The sequence below is a fragment of the Eptatretus burgeri genome, unplaced genomic scaffold (genome assembly GCF_056783735.1).
Source record: "Eptatretus burgeri isolate ZD-2024b unplaced genomic scaffold, Ebu_testis_v1 Ebu_testis_scaffold_93, whole genome shotgun sequence".
Classification (NCBI taxonomy): domain Eukaryota; kingdom Metazoa; phylum Chordata; class Myxini; order Myxiniformes; family Myxinidae; genus Eptatretus; species Eptatretus burgeri.
The window spans coordinates 20,001-35,000 of NW_028222043.1; the positions used below are offsets into that span (position 1 = coordinate 20,001).

At 42.7% G+C, this 15,000-nt stretch overlaps 1 protein-coding gene across 8 annotated transcripts in view; it reads left to right on the forward strand.

Annotated features, from left to right (window-relative positions):
• LOC147007581 (putative sperm motility kinase W) overlaps positions 1–15,000 on the forward strand; it is a 59,931-nt gene that overhangs the window by 2,973 nt on the left and 41,958 nt on the right. For 4 of the 8 annotated variants that reach the window (XM_085866837.1, XM_085866844.1, XM_085866838.1 and 1 more), the window contains 3 exons: positions 650–688; positions 1,682–1,752; positions 1,846–1,895. Coding sequence is in view for 1 of the 8 variants with exons in the window: in XM_085866844.1 (XP_085722970.1) it covers positions 1,893–1,895 (3 nt within the window). In the remaining 7 variants the exon portion in view is untranslated. The remainder of the gene's footprint in view (positions 1–649; positions 689–1,681; positions 1,753–1,845; positions 1,896–15,000) is intronic. The other 4 variants (XM_085866840.1, XM_085866842.1, XM_085866841.1 and 1 more) reach the window with 3 other exon arrangements.

A 15,000-nucleotide genomic window follows, 5' to 3' on the forward strand; every position in this document is an offset into this window, starting at 1 on the left:
ATTATATGAAGAAAGAATGCTCCAGGCAGCTTACCAACACTCAGAGGTTTAAATAACTTTTAACTTTATTTTAAAACAGTCCAAGTGCGACGGTAAAAATCGTGCTTTCTTCACACACAACCACCGTTCTGCCAGACTGGAAGGAGCCAACCACTATGCCCCTCCCAGCAGAGATAAGCAAAACATGAGCAGAGCATAAATGTGCTGAAGCAAAACATGAATATGCATGATGCAAGACTTGGGCGGAGCATAAATGTGCATTTTTCATTCAAACTTAGTGACATCGCACTGGTTACCACAATCATAACAGAGAAGTGTTAAATCAAAATTCCACGACACTCGACTCAACATTCCATGAAAGCAGAGTCTGAATTGAGGGTTGCAAGAAAGATTACATCAACTCGAGCATGTTTGAGTGTGCAAGGGTAAACCTCTTATTGATGGAACACACACTGATTGAAACTGAACACCATCAATGAAACAATGTAAGGATTGCATCATCTGATCCAATTCATCGTAACATGTGGTGGACATTTACAATCATTGCTTATCAATAGAGACCAACATTGTGCTCGTTTCCTGCTTTTTCATGCTCTGTTAAAAGGTCACAACATGAGATTGTTCCATTTGTTTGCTGTTCCTTCCCCAGGTTGCTGTGAAGTGCATGGAGAGAAATAATTGGAAAATGGTGAGTTTATGGGAATGTGGTGAATGTCGGACCATTTACATAGAACCCCACCGGCCATTGGGACTTTACAGGCTGTTTGTGACATTTAAACCCACACGTAATCATCTGAGAATGTACAGAGGTAATGGAAACGGCAGCAAAATGGTGGATGTTTCCGAGTCTCTGCCATGAAAGATCATCAGTTTCGATATTTGGGATTCCTGTTCCCCGAGGCTCATCAACACCTCCTTCTGTAAATTTTTAACTGGTTCACTTCGGAGATAAATTAAATTATTGAAAAACTGATTGCCTATTATTGACAAGTTTGATCTACGATCAAGGTCATGATCAAGACAAGTAAACTACGTTTAGGATTTCGCAATTCTTAGTCGAATTGTTGTGCAATTCAAGTCTACAACTTTCATCATTTGCTATTTTCCCGATTCCCGCCAGTTTGCCAGTGGCGTCCCCTCGAAGGTAAAAAAAAATTAAAAAGGCGAACTACGTTTCGGATTTCACAATTCGTGGTCGATTTCGATGAAACTCGAGTGGTAGGTTCGTGTCATGATCTATACCACCAACTATAACAGCCGTTGTTATGGATGCCACCATTGCCAAGCAATGGCCGAAAAACTCGTCTTGAAAAAAGGCGGACTACGTTTGGGATTTCGCAATTCTTGTTCGATTATGGTGAAACTCGAATGGTAGGTTCGTACCATGACCTCTACCACACACCATGACAACCATTGCTATGGCCGTCTCCGTTGTCCAGCAACGGCCAAAAAAAGTGCTTTAGGTAAAAATTTCAAAGTTGTGTGAATTGAACTGGATTTTTTTGGTATTGTGTGGCGAACTGACTACTGACATCATAATATATTATGCATTCATTTGTATCTTATTTCAATGTCGGCGTCTTTCGACCTTTGAATTTGAAATCTAGATTGTACCTGTGTCCATCGGGGTGATTTGTTCTCTTTATCGTTGCAGATTTATTTGTTCTCTTTATCGTTGCAGATTTACCACATTTTATCGCTCAACATGGAACGTGTATATCGTAGAAGTCTTTGACTGATCCACACACTCGGGTAACATGTTATGTTGACGCCTCCACTTCAATGGCTTAAGCATCCAACTGATATCATTCTGATCATTTCATTGATTGATAAATCATTTTTCAGGTCACGCTGTCCCCTATTGATATGACCGTGTCCTCGACTATGGATTGATGGTATGAGGAATACAATGTGATGTCAGAGAAAGACAATTATGATTCATATTTGAAAGAAAATGGAATAATACGAATAATGTATAACATTCTGATTCTATTCTAATTCGAATGCATGACTTCTGTTGAGTCGAATGACGTCTCAATTAACTAATTAACATATTCTGTAGTTGTTAATTATTTGTGGTTCGCGTTGGAAATTGCAACTGTAAAGAAAGTGTGAAATTCTCCAGGTTGATAATCACTCTGATTCAATCTGACACGTGTCGATTTCTGCCCGGAATGATCTGGATACGAAGACAACTTTCAACTGACTTTCTGCCAAACAACACATTACTGGTTGACAGTTGCAGTGGCGACACTTGTAAAAGTACCAGACATTGTTGAACATATATGAGTGCTGATTGTGTCTTATCTTGCAGTTACGTCAATATAACTTATTACTTGCTCCCCGACTCCCCAATCCGTGACTCGCTAAAACCTACCACCACTTGCTATTGAATCGTGAAATTATTAATAACACTTCCTCATTTCTTCTACTTTCAGATATACAAAAACGAGCTTAAGATACAACATACAAACGTGTATAAATAAACTCTACTCATCATTTAGAACTACATAACCACCATCTATTGTCTATTGTTACTACGATCGTATTTATATCCACATCGTATTTGACTATTTTTCTCGGGATTATATGTGCCTATCTTATCTGATGATGAACTGTGTTGATTACGCAACAATCAAACTCGATAATCAATAAGTCATCGTCAGACGAACTTTCATTATTATTACCTGCTTCAATTCGGAAGTCGTCACAATCACGCAGAAGAGCTTTCATTACTTGTGATTTATACAAATTCGCTTGTGCTTCAAAGTGAATTTAACGAGGCTCGTATTAAAACTGTCCACTTAACGTGTAAACACATGAAGTTCGTTGTGTCAGAAAGTGGATGCAGGTACTTTTACTCCGACAAACATCACTTCAGATCATATCAACATACAACGGTCCTGATTTGGGAAGACTATTGAACGAATATTCAATCATCGGTGGTGGTTCCTGGTGGTGACACCTCAGTTATTTTACACAACACATTAACAAATAAATCAGTCGAGGGGTGGTGACTGCCTCAGATCAGTAACATTACTAAGTTACTCAATATACCAGTTATCAAGTTACGAGATATACAAGTTACCAAGTTACTAGATTTAGAGTTGAATTGAATTTGATTTATAAACTTCTACCGAATTGAATTTCAACAAAGAGGAGCACTACACGTTCATTCGTTGTTGTGGTTGGAAGATGAAAACGGTAACAAAGCTCCACGATTCGATGGTTCTGAGGAGTCAAATAAAAAATGTTGTGAATTCATTGATGTGCTTATGAGAGGTCAATTACCAGATTCATCCGAAACGCTCCACGAAAATGTAGAATTCTATCGGACACATGACAATACATTCACATGCAAAAAAGGCAAGAAGAAAACATCCATGATGAAAAGCCCAACGAAGGACATGGTAAATATGACAATGAACGATCTGGTCCTTAACCAATTGTCGAAGCTTGTCGATTCAAATTTCCCAAATTCCCCATGAGGAAAACTATGATTGTGTGAACGCCAGAAACAATTGGAAATCAGTTGAACAAAATGAAATCCGATTGTCACAAAATAAAAAAATATCTAAGACGACAATGCCACGTTGAAAAGCGAGGTCAAGAAACCGCTGAACGTAACGCTTTGTTCGAACTTACATTTGACCAATTCCTGGAAGCAGTAGGTCTCAGTGAAGAAGACTATTACCGTGCTATTGGTACGTATGTTGGGACTAAAGGCGGTGGATCTGAAGTATTTCTCAAACGAGAGTGTAAAGATATATTTCCCAACAATTATAACTCGCGCATTCTTGGTATCCATCGCGCTAATATGGACACGTCTTTCATCCTTGATGAGTATGCATGTGTGGCTTATATACTTGGCTATCTTACAAGGGGTGGAAGTGGTCTCAGCAGACTCTTGAAACAAATTGACGAAGAGGCGAAAAAATATGGCGTGGCCGCTGATGAAAAATTGAAGGCATTTGGAAGAGCTCTCGACAACGGTGGAGAATTCTCGAGACCAGAAGGTTTATATAGAATGTTAGTTCATCCAATGTGTTTGAGTACACGAACAAATTCATCATTGTGAATGAACCTAAAAACTGGAATGGTCTCCTAAGACCGAACATTGCTGACATGGAAGATGATGATAACACGTTCTTCAATAGTATTTACGATTACTATGTAAACCGTCCGGACTGTTTGAACAAACTGACATAAGCAGAATTCGCTTGGGATTATGATCACGTCCAGGAATCAGAATCAGATAAAGTCGTCGAAGAATTGGAAACTATACCAGATGACAGACAATCCGGTCATATCGGCCCAACCATGTGGTTGAAGGACAAAAAACGAGGACATATACGTAAACGACGTCGGCAGTGTGTCGTTCGATAACGTATTGATCGATTTCGAGAGACCGAAAGGATGAGAGGTTTACTATTATTGTTTACCCCATTTCGCAACGAGACCCTGGAAATTCACGCTCACCCAAACAAATCCATCGAAGAACTTTTCAAGGACAAAGAAGTCCATATTGACAATATTCGCAGAAAGTTTGAGAAAAATAGAGATGTCCTTGAACGTATTCAGAAACATACGGATGATTTTGAAAACATGATGATAATTCCGATGGTGAAAATGACGACAAATCAGATTTAGATTTGCCATCTTCAAAAGATGAGACGACGTCAAAAGATAATCTACATCATTTCTTACAACTATCCAAAAAGAAAATCTCTGGCAACGAAGAAATAAATGTCCCAGAGAGACAACTTGTCTGTGCGATGATTGGTAAATTAAATCCAGATCAGAGACGTATTACAGACGATGTAATCGAACGCTTTGCTTCAGGTGAACAATTTCATCTTTACAGAGCTGGGAGAGCTGGTACAGGAAAAAGCTTTCTATTGAAGACACTGATCGAAGTAGCGAAATTTCTTCTAATGAAATCTGGTGATAATCTTGATAAACCTTTAGTTCTCGTCTTGGCTCCCACGGTCACGACTGCTCATATCATTGATGGTCAGACTATAGAGGCCAGTTTGGAATTAATGCCTGGCCAAAATACTCAGAATATTCAACAATATTCCTCGTGAGCAACATTGTCGTATAAACATGATCAAGTAAAGTGTCTATTCATTGATGAAATATCGATGGTCGGTGCTGAGAAGTTCCATAATATCCATACAAAATGCCAACGACTATTCGAAAAGGACAAACCATTTGGGGGCTTACCGGTGATATGTTGTGGAGATTTTCTTCAACTTCCTCCAGTCCGAGATTCTGCCATCTATGAGAGATATGTCCAGAAGGGAAAGGCGAGTTTCACCACCCACAATTGCAAGATATATTTCAAACAGTACGAGTTGACAGAGAACATGCGTTCTTTAGAAGATCCTGATTTCTCAACTATGTGTGATAAAATTGGAACAAATACGATGTCAGACTTGGATATTGACCATTTGAAAGAACGGCTTATACCATGTCCAAACGAATATAACAACGAAGCTTACAAAACCGGCAATAGAGAAATATTTGTTTACAGCAATGAAAAACATGAAAAAATAAATTATGAGAAACTAAAATTGATTCAAGGTCCATCTGAAGTATTCACTGTGACACACCCTGAAAAAGATGTCGGTAAGATTTCTTCTAAGAAATTACACGGTAACTATACGAAGACTGGCAATTTGCCCTATCAACTTGAAGTGAAGGTTGATTGTCCTGTTATGCTTACTGTGAATGTGAATAAACCAGATGGGCTCACCAACGGTGCACGAGGATATGTAGTCGAGTGGGGTTCCTATTGTTCAATATACTCGCCTTAAGGCCCGGTCACACCTTGACGTTTTAGCCAGCGATGGCAACGTATTAAAATGTATGTAAAACGCTGGCTTACGTTGAACTTTCGATGTTTTTTTTTAAAGATTCGGACATATTCATAGCGACTTGGTCTTATGTATAACGCATTGGTAACGGACACAGAACGTTTCGTTGTCTTATAGATAACTTATACCAACGAATGCTGAACCTGTTGTCGGCCTGCACAACCGATGCCCAACGATAGTCTAACTTAGGCAGAGCGCGTTGCACGCATCGCCGACGATGTCGTGACGTAGCCTATTAAAAGGCTGACTCACAACGATTCGAATCATAACTGCCATAGAAATGGAAGTGTCAACATCGCGGTCACACCTTGGCGATCTTGCCAGCGTATGCCGACCTAAGAAAAATGTGTCTAAAACGTTGGGGCACGTCAAATACGGTATGAGTAAGTTTGGTATACGTGAGTAGAACGCTAAAGTACGCTATCATACGTCGTAGTAAGTGGAGTACGTCATTAAATTTTAAACATGTTCAAAATTTTACGACGTACTCGGCGTATGACACACGTTCCGCATGCGATGGGGATAAGTTTTACACACGATATGTGGACGCTTACACACGTCCACAAACGTTACTTATAAGCTACTCGTAAGTCGAAACACGTCGCGGTAATGTCTTTTTTACGCGAAACTTATTTCTAACTTATGTTTGACGTGCATTGAACCAATTCTTTACGTAGTCCCAACACACATCGACGTATGTAGACGTATTCCAATTACGTCTTCCGGTCGACAAAAAAGATAAATTAACGTGTTTCTAGCTTACAACTGCCATATAAAGACGTGTTCCCAGCGGTTTTGGGAATTGGTATATAAAAATGCTGCTCATAAAAGGGGAACCCAACAGTGTTTTCAAGTCCTTTTTGGGTCGATGTCCATGTTAGCAGTATCAGTATTAGTATTAGTATTAGTAGTAGTTTGTTCATGTTGGCAGTAGTAGGTGAGTGTGATGGGGAGGGTGTGGGTTATGATGGATCGTCCTTGCGTCCGCGTGTCCACGGGTAGGAGACATCTTTTCACCATTGTTCGAAGTTTTTCGCGGCTAATTTTTTATGGGGCTTTTTCAACAATGAGCTATAGCTTGTTTTTACGATTTAGATCTATTCATAACGGGTTGGACAAATGCACAATGAACTAATAATGTGCATGGAGTGCTTTGATTACTTATAGATACGATATACCAACGAATAATTATCATGATGCCGGCGTTCACAAACTATGCCCAACGATAGCCTAACTTATCCATATCGTGCGGCAGTTTATCTTTGCCGGTGACGTAGGGTTTGCTATTCATAGGCTGCCACTCAACGATTTAAATGGCTGCATCTCCACTATTGAAAGTAGACGCTTGCGCTCAACAATTGGATTTTTTTTTACACTCAACGACTTTTAAATGGTACCACTCAGCTATTTTCATTGTTTACAATGAACGATTTAAATTGCTGTCACTCGCCTTTGTTTTTTGACGCTGGGGTTTGGAAATTTGAAGCGTTTCTTCTGAACGTGTTAAAATGCTCAAACTCGACTATTTTAAATAGACGCTGCCGATGGACAATTGGAATCATAGCCAAGCTAGACATCGAAGTGTGAACATCCTCGTCATGCCGAAGAAAAGTTTGAAGAATGCTGCAAATAAGTGTCCTGGCCGTGGCCGTGGACGCTGACGCAAGGACGATCCATTATACTGACGTCTTTCAGCCTATGAGTAACTTAAAAGTAACGTCTGTCGATGTGTGGCAACGATCGCGTAACGTGCCAAAAACACGTTAATCAGCGGTTAGAAATAAGTTTCGGGTACGCTAAACATTACCTCGGCGTGTCTCAACTTATGATTAACTTACAAGTAGCATGTGTTGACGTCTGTCAACGATCGCAGACCATGCATACAACTTGTGGCCAGCGTAGCGGAACGTGTGAGTCATACGCCGGCATACGTCGTGAAATTTTAAGCATGAAAAAATTTGAGGAGAACCAAAAAGTACAACGTTTAAAGCCAACGTACAACGACGTATGGCAGTGTTTTTCAGCGTGCTCTCAATGTAATCAAAACTTACCCATAACGTATTCAACGTGTGCCAGCGTTTTTGAAAAAAAATTCAAAAATCGGCATACGTTGGCTAAAACGTCAAGGTGTGACCGGGCCTTTAGCAGGAGAAGGTAGAAATAATATGGGTCAAGTTTACGGACAATGTCGGAGCTAACGTCGCAGCTCGGGGACGTAAAAAATATGGTTACAAAGGCGTAAAAGGTGCTGTGCGATTGTGAGAAGGAATGCTATGTTCATTTTCGATCAGAGTAATAACGGGAATGTGACGCATCTGCAGTTTCCTCTAATACTTGCATGCGCTATAACTCGTCACAAAAGCCAAGGGATGACCGAGAATGAATCGATCATTGATTTCACCGATGTGAAGGGTAAACCAAGCAATGTACAACCAGGTTGGTTCTACGTCGCTGTAACGTGCTTCAACAGACTGACTAACCTTTATCTGAAAGCATTCGATACATCCGTGATCACGCTGTCCAAACCTGTTGAGAGGGAGCTGCTCCACTTATCGAAACCCACCAACACGCACAAATTATGCAAGAAATTTCTTCCCGACCAAATTTTCGCTTATGATGATGACTCCGAAGAAGGTGAAGACATTAAGATCGTGTGCTTAAATATCAATGGGTTACTTCACGCTGAACATATAGCTGATATGAAATGTGACAATAATTTGATGACCGCTGATGTGATTTGTATCGCCGAAACAAAACTGTCTGACAGTGTTGACCCAGATTCAGAAATACTTGATGGTTTTGAAACAATCAGTCGCCTTGATTTTGAAACACATAGTATGGGTATTATGCTATTCACCAACGACCGAACGAAACCGCTAATGGCCAATGTGAAATCCGACATTGATAGGAAAAACAGGACTCAGATGATTCGATGTGAAATTGAAAACATACCAGTAACATTCGTCGACATTCACCCATCGCATGTAGCGAGAGGTCTGAAATTTATCCAAAGTCAACTCAAGAACAACGAGATTCTGATGGGCGACTTCAATATAGATTCATCAACCCCACGCGGTGTCCGTCAACTTGAACGATTCTGTCACGACATTGACGTGAAGTTTGTGTTATATACCTACACCTGATATGACAGCTCCCCAGACCATATTCTAATTCGACAACATTTTCCCCATCAGTATACCACTGATGCGTATAAAAATTTGTATTCTGACCATTGTGCGATCAACCTACGATTTTCGAAGAATGCAATTGGACTTCTTGATATGGATGTCAACGCCAGTTAAAACGGTTGTGTTTTAAGTGAAAAAGTGGTATGGGTATGTTCCGATACCAAAACTACCCATTTCCGCCGCCACATCGGACCCAACCCCGCCCTTGTGGTCACAGCAACGGCGGAAACTTTATGCCCTTTGCACACGATCTCAACGTGGATCACGTCATGTATCATCGCATCTGTAATTTTACAGTCGCCACCACTGTCCGATGTGTGCTCAAAGGAGTCTTAAGCTTGTGACACAAAAACAGTTCAGATGCGTGCAACAATTCGGTACATTTTATTATAAGCTCCATCTGTGATTGCAGGTCATATTTTCCATTTTCTCGTGCAACCGATATTTCCGAATTATATGTCCTCATGAATGGCGACACAATCACCCATTACGGTTTATTCAACGACGCCTGTGTCGCCTAAGCCTGCTGCATTAATTTTTTGAGAAATATATTTGACATGTCTACTGGACTTAGGTGAACGAACTTTGGGATGTGACATCAGTTACCCGATCACTTGTTCATGAAACTTTTATGTACATTGATCTTTAATTGTTGAAGTTGTTCAATTCTTCCGGATTGAAAGTTGAAAATTAAAATTATATGTTTTTAATGTTAAAAGTATTGCAGTTCAGTAATATATTCTTTCATTTATCCCAATAGGCCAACACGTATGATGATTAGGCAAAATCGAACCAACCTTAGGTTGGTTGGGTTATACCTCGTGATATGAATATGCAAACTTGCATGGTGAAATTCTGATGTGTTCGGCAGGGTATAATGCATTACGTTCTCAGACTTGTATTTATTAAAATACCAAATCGTCCCTTTTCTTGTAGGTGTGCTTAAACACCGTAAAGATGATTTTCTTGAAGGCTTTTTGCTGTCATTTATGTCTCAGAAATATGAGATATGATGACAGGTAATATCTATCTGACAGTTGGATCGAGGTATAGAGCATAGAGGTATACCTCCCCATATGCCTGTTGTTAAATCAGTTTGTATTCTCTCACTTACTCTGTAGAAACCCATTCTTTGTGTTTTCATCACATACATGATGGTGAAACTGTTATTGATTTTTGCTTTGTTTAATTATTTAATTTGTTGTTTGCAAATGGTGCTTCCACATATCTCTATTTCCACCAACTGGCTAATGTTCTGTCTTCTGAGACTGATTTAATTATTGCATGTATTGTCGGTTTATTTTATATGACCAATGACACCCTAAATCATTGTTGCAGACCCGGGGTTGGGGCGAGAAGACCAAGAGGGGGGAAGCTACCTTGGGTTCCCACCAGACTCTCCGGAATCGCAAACAATCGCACACAGATAACTCCGTGACACGGCAAGTCGCAAATCGACTGTGAACGCCAATAACTCGACCATGTGACTTAGCGTCATCCGTCTAATGGATACCGGTTACCGGGTGGTTACGTGATCTAATTACCGGGGGACACGCCCTCGGTGCGCCTTGTTCAAACCGGATCACCTGACCAGATCAGATGCAGCCGAGCGTAACTGCCCAAGGACGTACCGGCTAGATACGAACGATGCTGAACCAATGAAGGAAAATACAAAAACGAGCTGGGAACATTTCTATAGAAAGCATTTATCGATCTATAATTCCAGCAATCTGTGTGTGTGTGTGTCTGTGTGTCTGTGTGTCTGTGACCGGTGTTTCTCGACAACCACTTGTCCGATCTAATTGAAACTTGCCAGCTAAATTGCTGGGGACCTGAGTATGTGCCTTTTCAAGGTTTGATATTAATCGGACAAGTGCTTCCCAAGTTATGGCCATTTATTTACCAAACCAATGACAGGACACGTTGCTGTGTAGGCGTGACCGATGGGGAAAGGGCGCCTTAATTACTGTGGCGTAGGAGTGGCAATGGTCAATGGCAGCGAATGTCATCGCCAGCAAAGACGGGGAGGTAAACTTGATTTAAATTTGGATTTGAATTAACTCTGTGTCTGATTTTTTTTTTTAGTTTTTTTTTTGCACGTACGGCCACGCACGTACGGGCACATACTAGTTTACAATAATGTGAGGAAAGGTATGTGGCACAGTGAATGGGTTTATTATTATGTGTAGCAGGGATAGCAAGGAATTTGTGGGGTGCAACAAAAGGCAAGCAATTTACAAAAGCAGACACAGCAGACTTATCCTATGATCACTTCTACAATCGCAAGTTATGCGACAACAGGCGCCATCACATACATACAGACACACAAACCCGAGGAAGATTAGATAGCCAGAAAGAAAGAGAGCAGATGAGAACTAACGGCCTCGCAATACCTGGCGCGGTCGGCTGACCAACGCAACGCAGTACACTTTGGGGGAGGTCGGAGGGAGAAATATTGGTTTTTCAGGTGTGCGAGTGGGAAGTGTGGTGTGGTGCAATATGTGGGGTGCAGTGTCGTGCCAGAGGAAACTGTCATTGCAAATCTGTAATGGATGGTCTTTTGTGTGGCCAGATAGAGAGAGAGATATATATATATATATATATATATATATATATATATATATATATATATATATATATATATATATATATATATATATATATATATATATATATATATATATATATATATATATAGATGAAGATGCGTGAGGTGAAGGATTTCGAGCCAAGTCGTGCATAGGTCTGTGAGTGTAGCGTGTACCTCCATAGGACGCTCCGCTTGAGCGATCCCACCTCAAGAGTCAGCACGTTATCTCCTGCTTATTTCACTTTGTCGGGGGTTGTTGAAACGCGTGCTCCACACTGGTCCCAGAAGAACGTCTGTCGCACACCAACCCTGAGTGCAGATACAGCAATGGCAGACAAAGGAGGGGGTGAGGCAAATAGGTGAAGACTAAAGCGAGGCAGGGCGAAAAGGAGGGCGTCCGGCTTCGCGATTCACCTTTTGTAAGTCCTGGGTGAAGGGTGGCATAACGACCGAAACGACACGCCGTCACCCGGATCGCGCTTCCCTATTTGCCCACGACAGACATCGCACCGCCATGCCAGACTCCTCAGGCTGGAAGTGGTCTCATTCGCACATCCGACGCGACAAGGCCCTGCACTGAACTCCCGCGACCCCCATCCGTCGCCGCACATCCCGCGGTGTTCTGGTGACTGGATGAGGGTCGTCTTGGTCCCACGTGCCCATTCAGGGCATCTCCGGTGAGATGCGGTTGATGCTGTTAACGTGCTTGGCTTGTCCCTGCATCACGCCGTCCGAGTGGCCTGGGCTGTGCAGCACGCCTGTGTTTGGGGGAAAATTGTATCGTTGCGGAGGTGCGAGGAGGCACGGGATGATTTTTCCCATGTGCAGGAGATGTTGGTGGTCGAGGTGGTGAGTTTTTGTTGAGCGAAGGTTGAGCAAAGTGAAACGCCATTGTAAATTGGCGCGAAAATTTGAATGAAAGGGCACCACGTGCGTGCTGGGCAGCGAGTTTGTTCATGTTGCGAGTGTTTCACAGGTGGCTGCTTGGTGCTGTTATGCATATTGAGTGTGTGCTTGCTTGCTTGATTTGATTTGGACCATGGATAAAAGGAAAGGGTTGAAGTCGAAATCAGAAGAGAAGACAGAGATATAGTTTGGTGACCCATGCAATGCACTTCGTCTCGTTAACCTACGAGACATGTAAGGAAGGTCTCACTGCGTTAACACTAATTAAATAACTGCCTGGGGATCACTGTATGTTGGGTGCCATTGCTTTAGAGGCATGCGGTTTTGCAGAACCGCAACAATATCATATCCCCAACGTTCAATTCTCATAAAAATTATCCACCCTTCTTTATAAAAAAAAAAAAATTTCACTTGGAATTGTGTCTGACCTTGACATACAAATCAACATTTCTGTAGCTTCACAATACATAGCTGTTTTTTTCAAGGCCTAGCAAATACCACTCATTGCTTTGCTGATGGGAATACTAAAGGAGGAGGTGGGGGGGAGAGAAAAAGAGGGGAGAAGAGAGAGAGAGGGGTGGGAGAGATTGGAAAGGAGGGAGGGGCAGCGAGGAGGGGTGGGGGAACGGAAGACAGTGTCCGGAAGGGAAGGCAGATGTGCAGTGGAACATTAATTACGATTCACACTGTCTCATCACAATGATTGTGCAGAGAATAACTGAAGATGGAAACAAAATAATGTCTGAAATCCATTTTCGACTGGTCATCCTATAAACACCGCCTGGACGCATCCGGAGCAAAGCTCTCCGGAGAAAAACTCCCGTCCAGGCATGAACACCGCTTGGGCAGGTTCGGAGACAAACACCACTGAGACACTTCCAGAGATAAATTCCCATCATGACACATCCGGAGACTAACACCTGCCCGGACGTGTCTGGAGATAAACTCCTGTCCGGGCATGTCCCGAAACAAATTCCCATCCTGATATAAACACCGCTCGGACGTGTCCAGAGCCAAGCTCTCCGGAGACAAACACCCCTCAGACATGAGCTGAAACAAGCTCCCATCCAGACACCTCTGGAGAGAAACTCCCATCCGGACATAAACATTACCCAGATGCGTCTGGAGACGAACGCCACCCGGACGCGTCCTGAGTTGCACATCGCCCGGACGAGTCCTGAGTCGAACGTCGCCCGGACGCGTCCGGAGTCGAACGTCGCCCGGACGCGTCCGGAGTCGAACGTCGCCCGGACGCGTCCGGAGTCGAACGTCGCCCGGACGCGTCCGGAGTCGAACGTCGCCCGGACGCGTCCGGAGTCGAACGTCGCCCGGACGCGTCCGGAGTCGAACGTCGCCCGGACGCGTCCGGTGACAAATTCCCATCTGGACATAAACACTGTTTTGACCATGTCCAGAGCCAAGGTCTCCAGAGACAAACACCACTCGGATAGTCAACTGTTATCTACCTTTGCTTGTGGAAACACAAGCTGCGGTGAACCAGTTGAAAAGGGGAAAGCTCCTGAGATCTGTGGCAACCATGCTGAACTTCCCAAGGCTGGTGGAAATGCTGCACTCGTGACGTTGCATGCAGTTATGTGCTCTGCATGGAACACAGGCATCATACCAACTGACTGGAAGAGGGGCCTTGTTGTCCCCATCTGGAAAGGGATGGGTGATCGCCAGGACTGTAACAACTACCGAAGGGTGATACTCTTCTTAGTGCAGGGAAAGGTCTTTGCTCGGATAATTCTTGACGGTTCACCACCATCTGCTTGAGCACCAGCGCCCAGAGCAGTCAGGCTTCACACCAAAGAGGTCAATGATTTACCATATCCTTGCTCTTTGGGTCTTCACTGAACACAGACAAGAGTTTCGGCAGTGGCTGCTTGCAGCCGATGTTGATGTCTGCAAAGCGTTCGATTCTGCGACTCGGGATGCCCTCTGGAGGATTCTTGGTGTGCGTGGGGTGCCACCAAAACTGATCAATCTGAAGTCTGAACAATACTCTGGAACTGGAGTGCTGTGAGATGTGGTGATACCATATCGACTAATTTCCAGTTGTTGCTGGAGTTCGTCAGGGGTGTGTACTGTCCCTAACACTTTTCAGCACTTGTATGGACTGGATTCTGGGGAAGATGTCGGAGTGCTCAATCTGCGGTGCCCCATTTGGGAATGTCAAAATCTCTGACCTTGATTTCACAGATGATGGTCTTCTTTGTGGGGACTCTGCATATCCTTTTGGGGGCCCTCGAGGTGCTGAATGAGGAGTCAGAGCCACTGGGATTATGGATTTCCTGTGTCATGACTAAGATCCAGTCTTTCAATGACATCTTGGATGCTACTATCTTGTCTATACCTGTTTGTGGTGAGGATGTGGAGGTTACGTAGAGATTCACTTACCTTGGCACTGATGTTCATGTCTCTGCTAGCTGTGAGA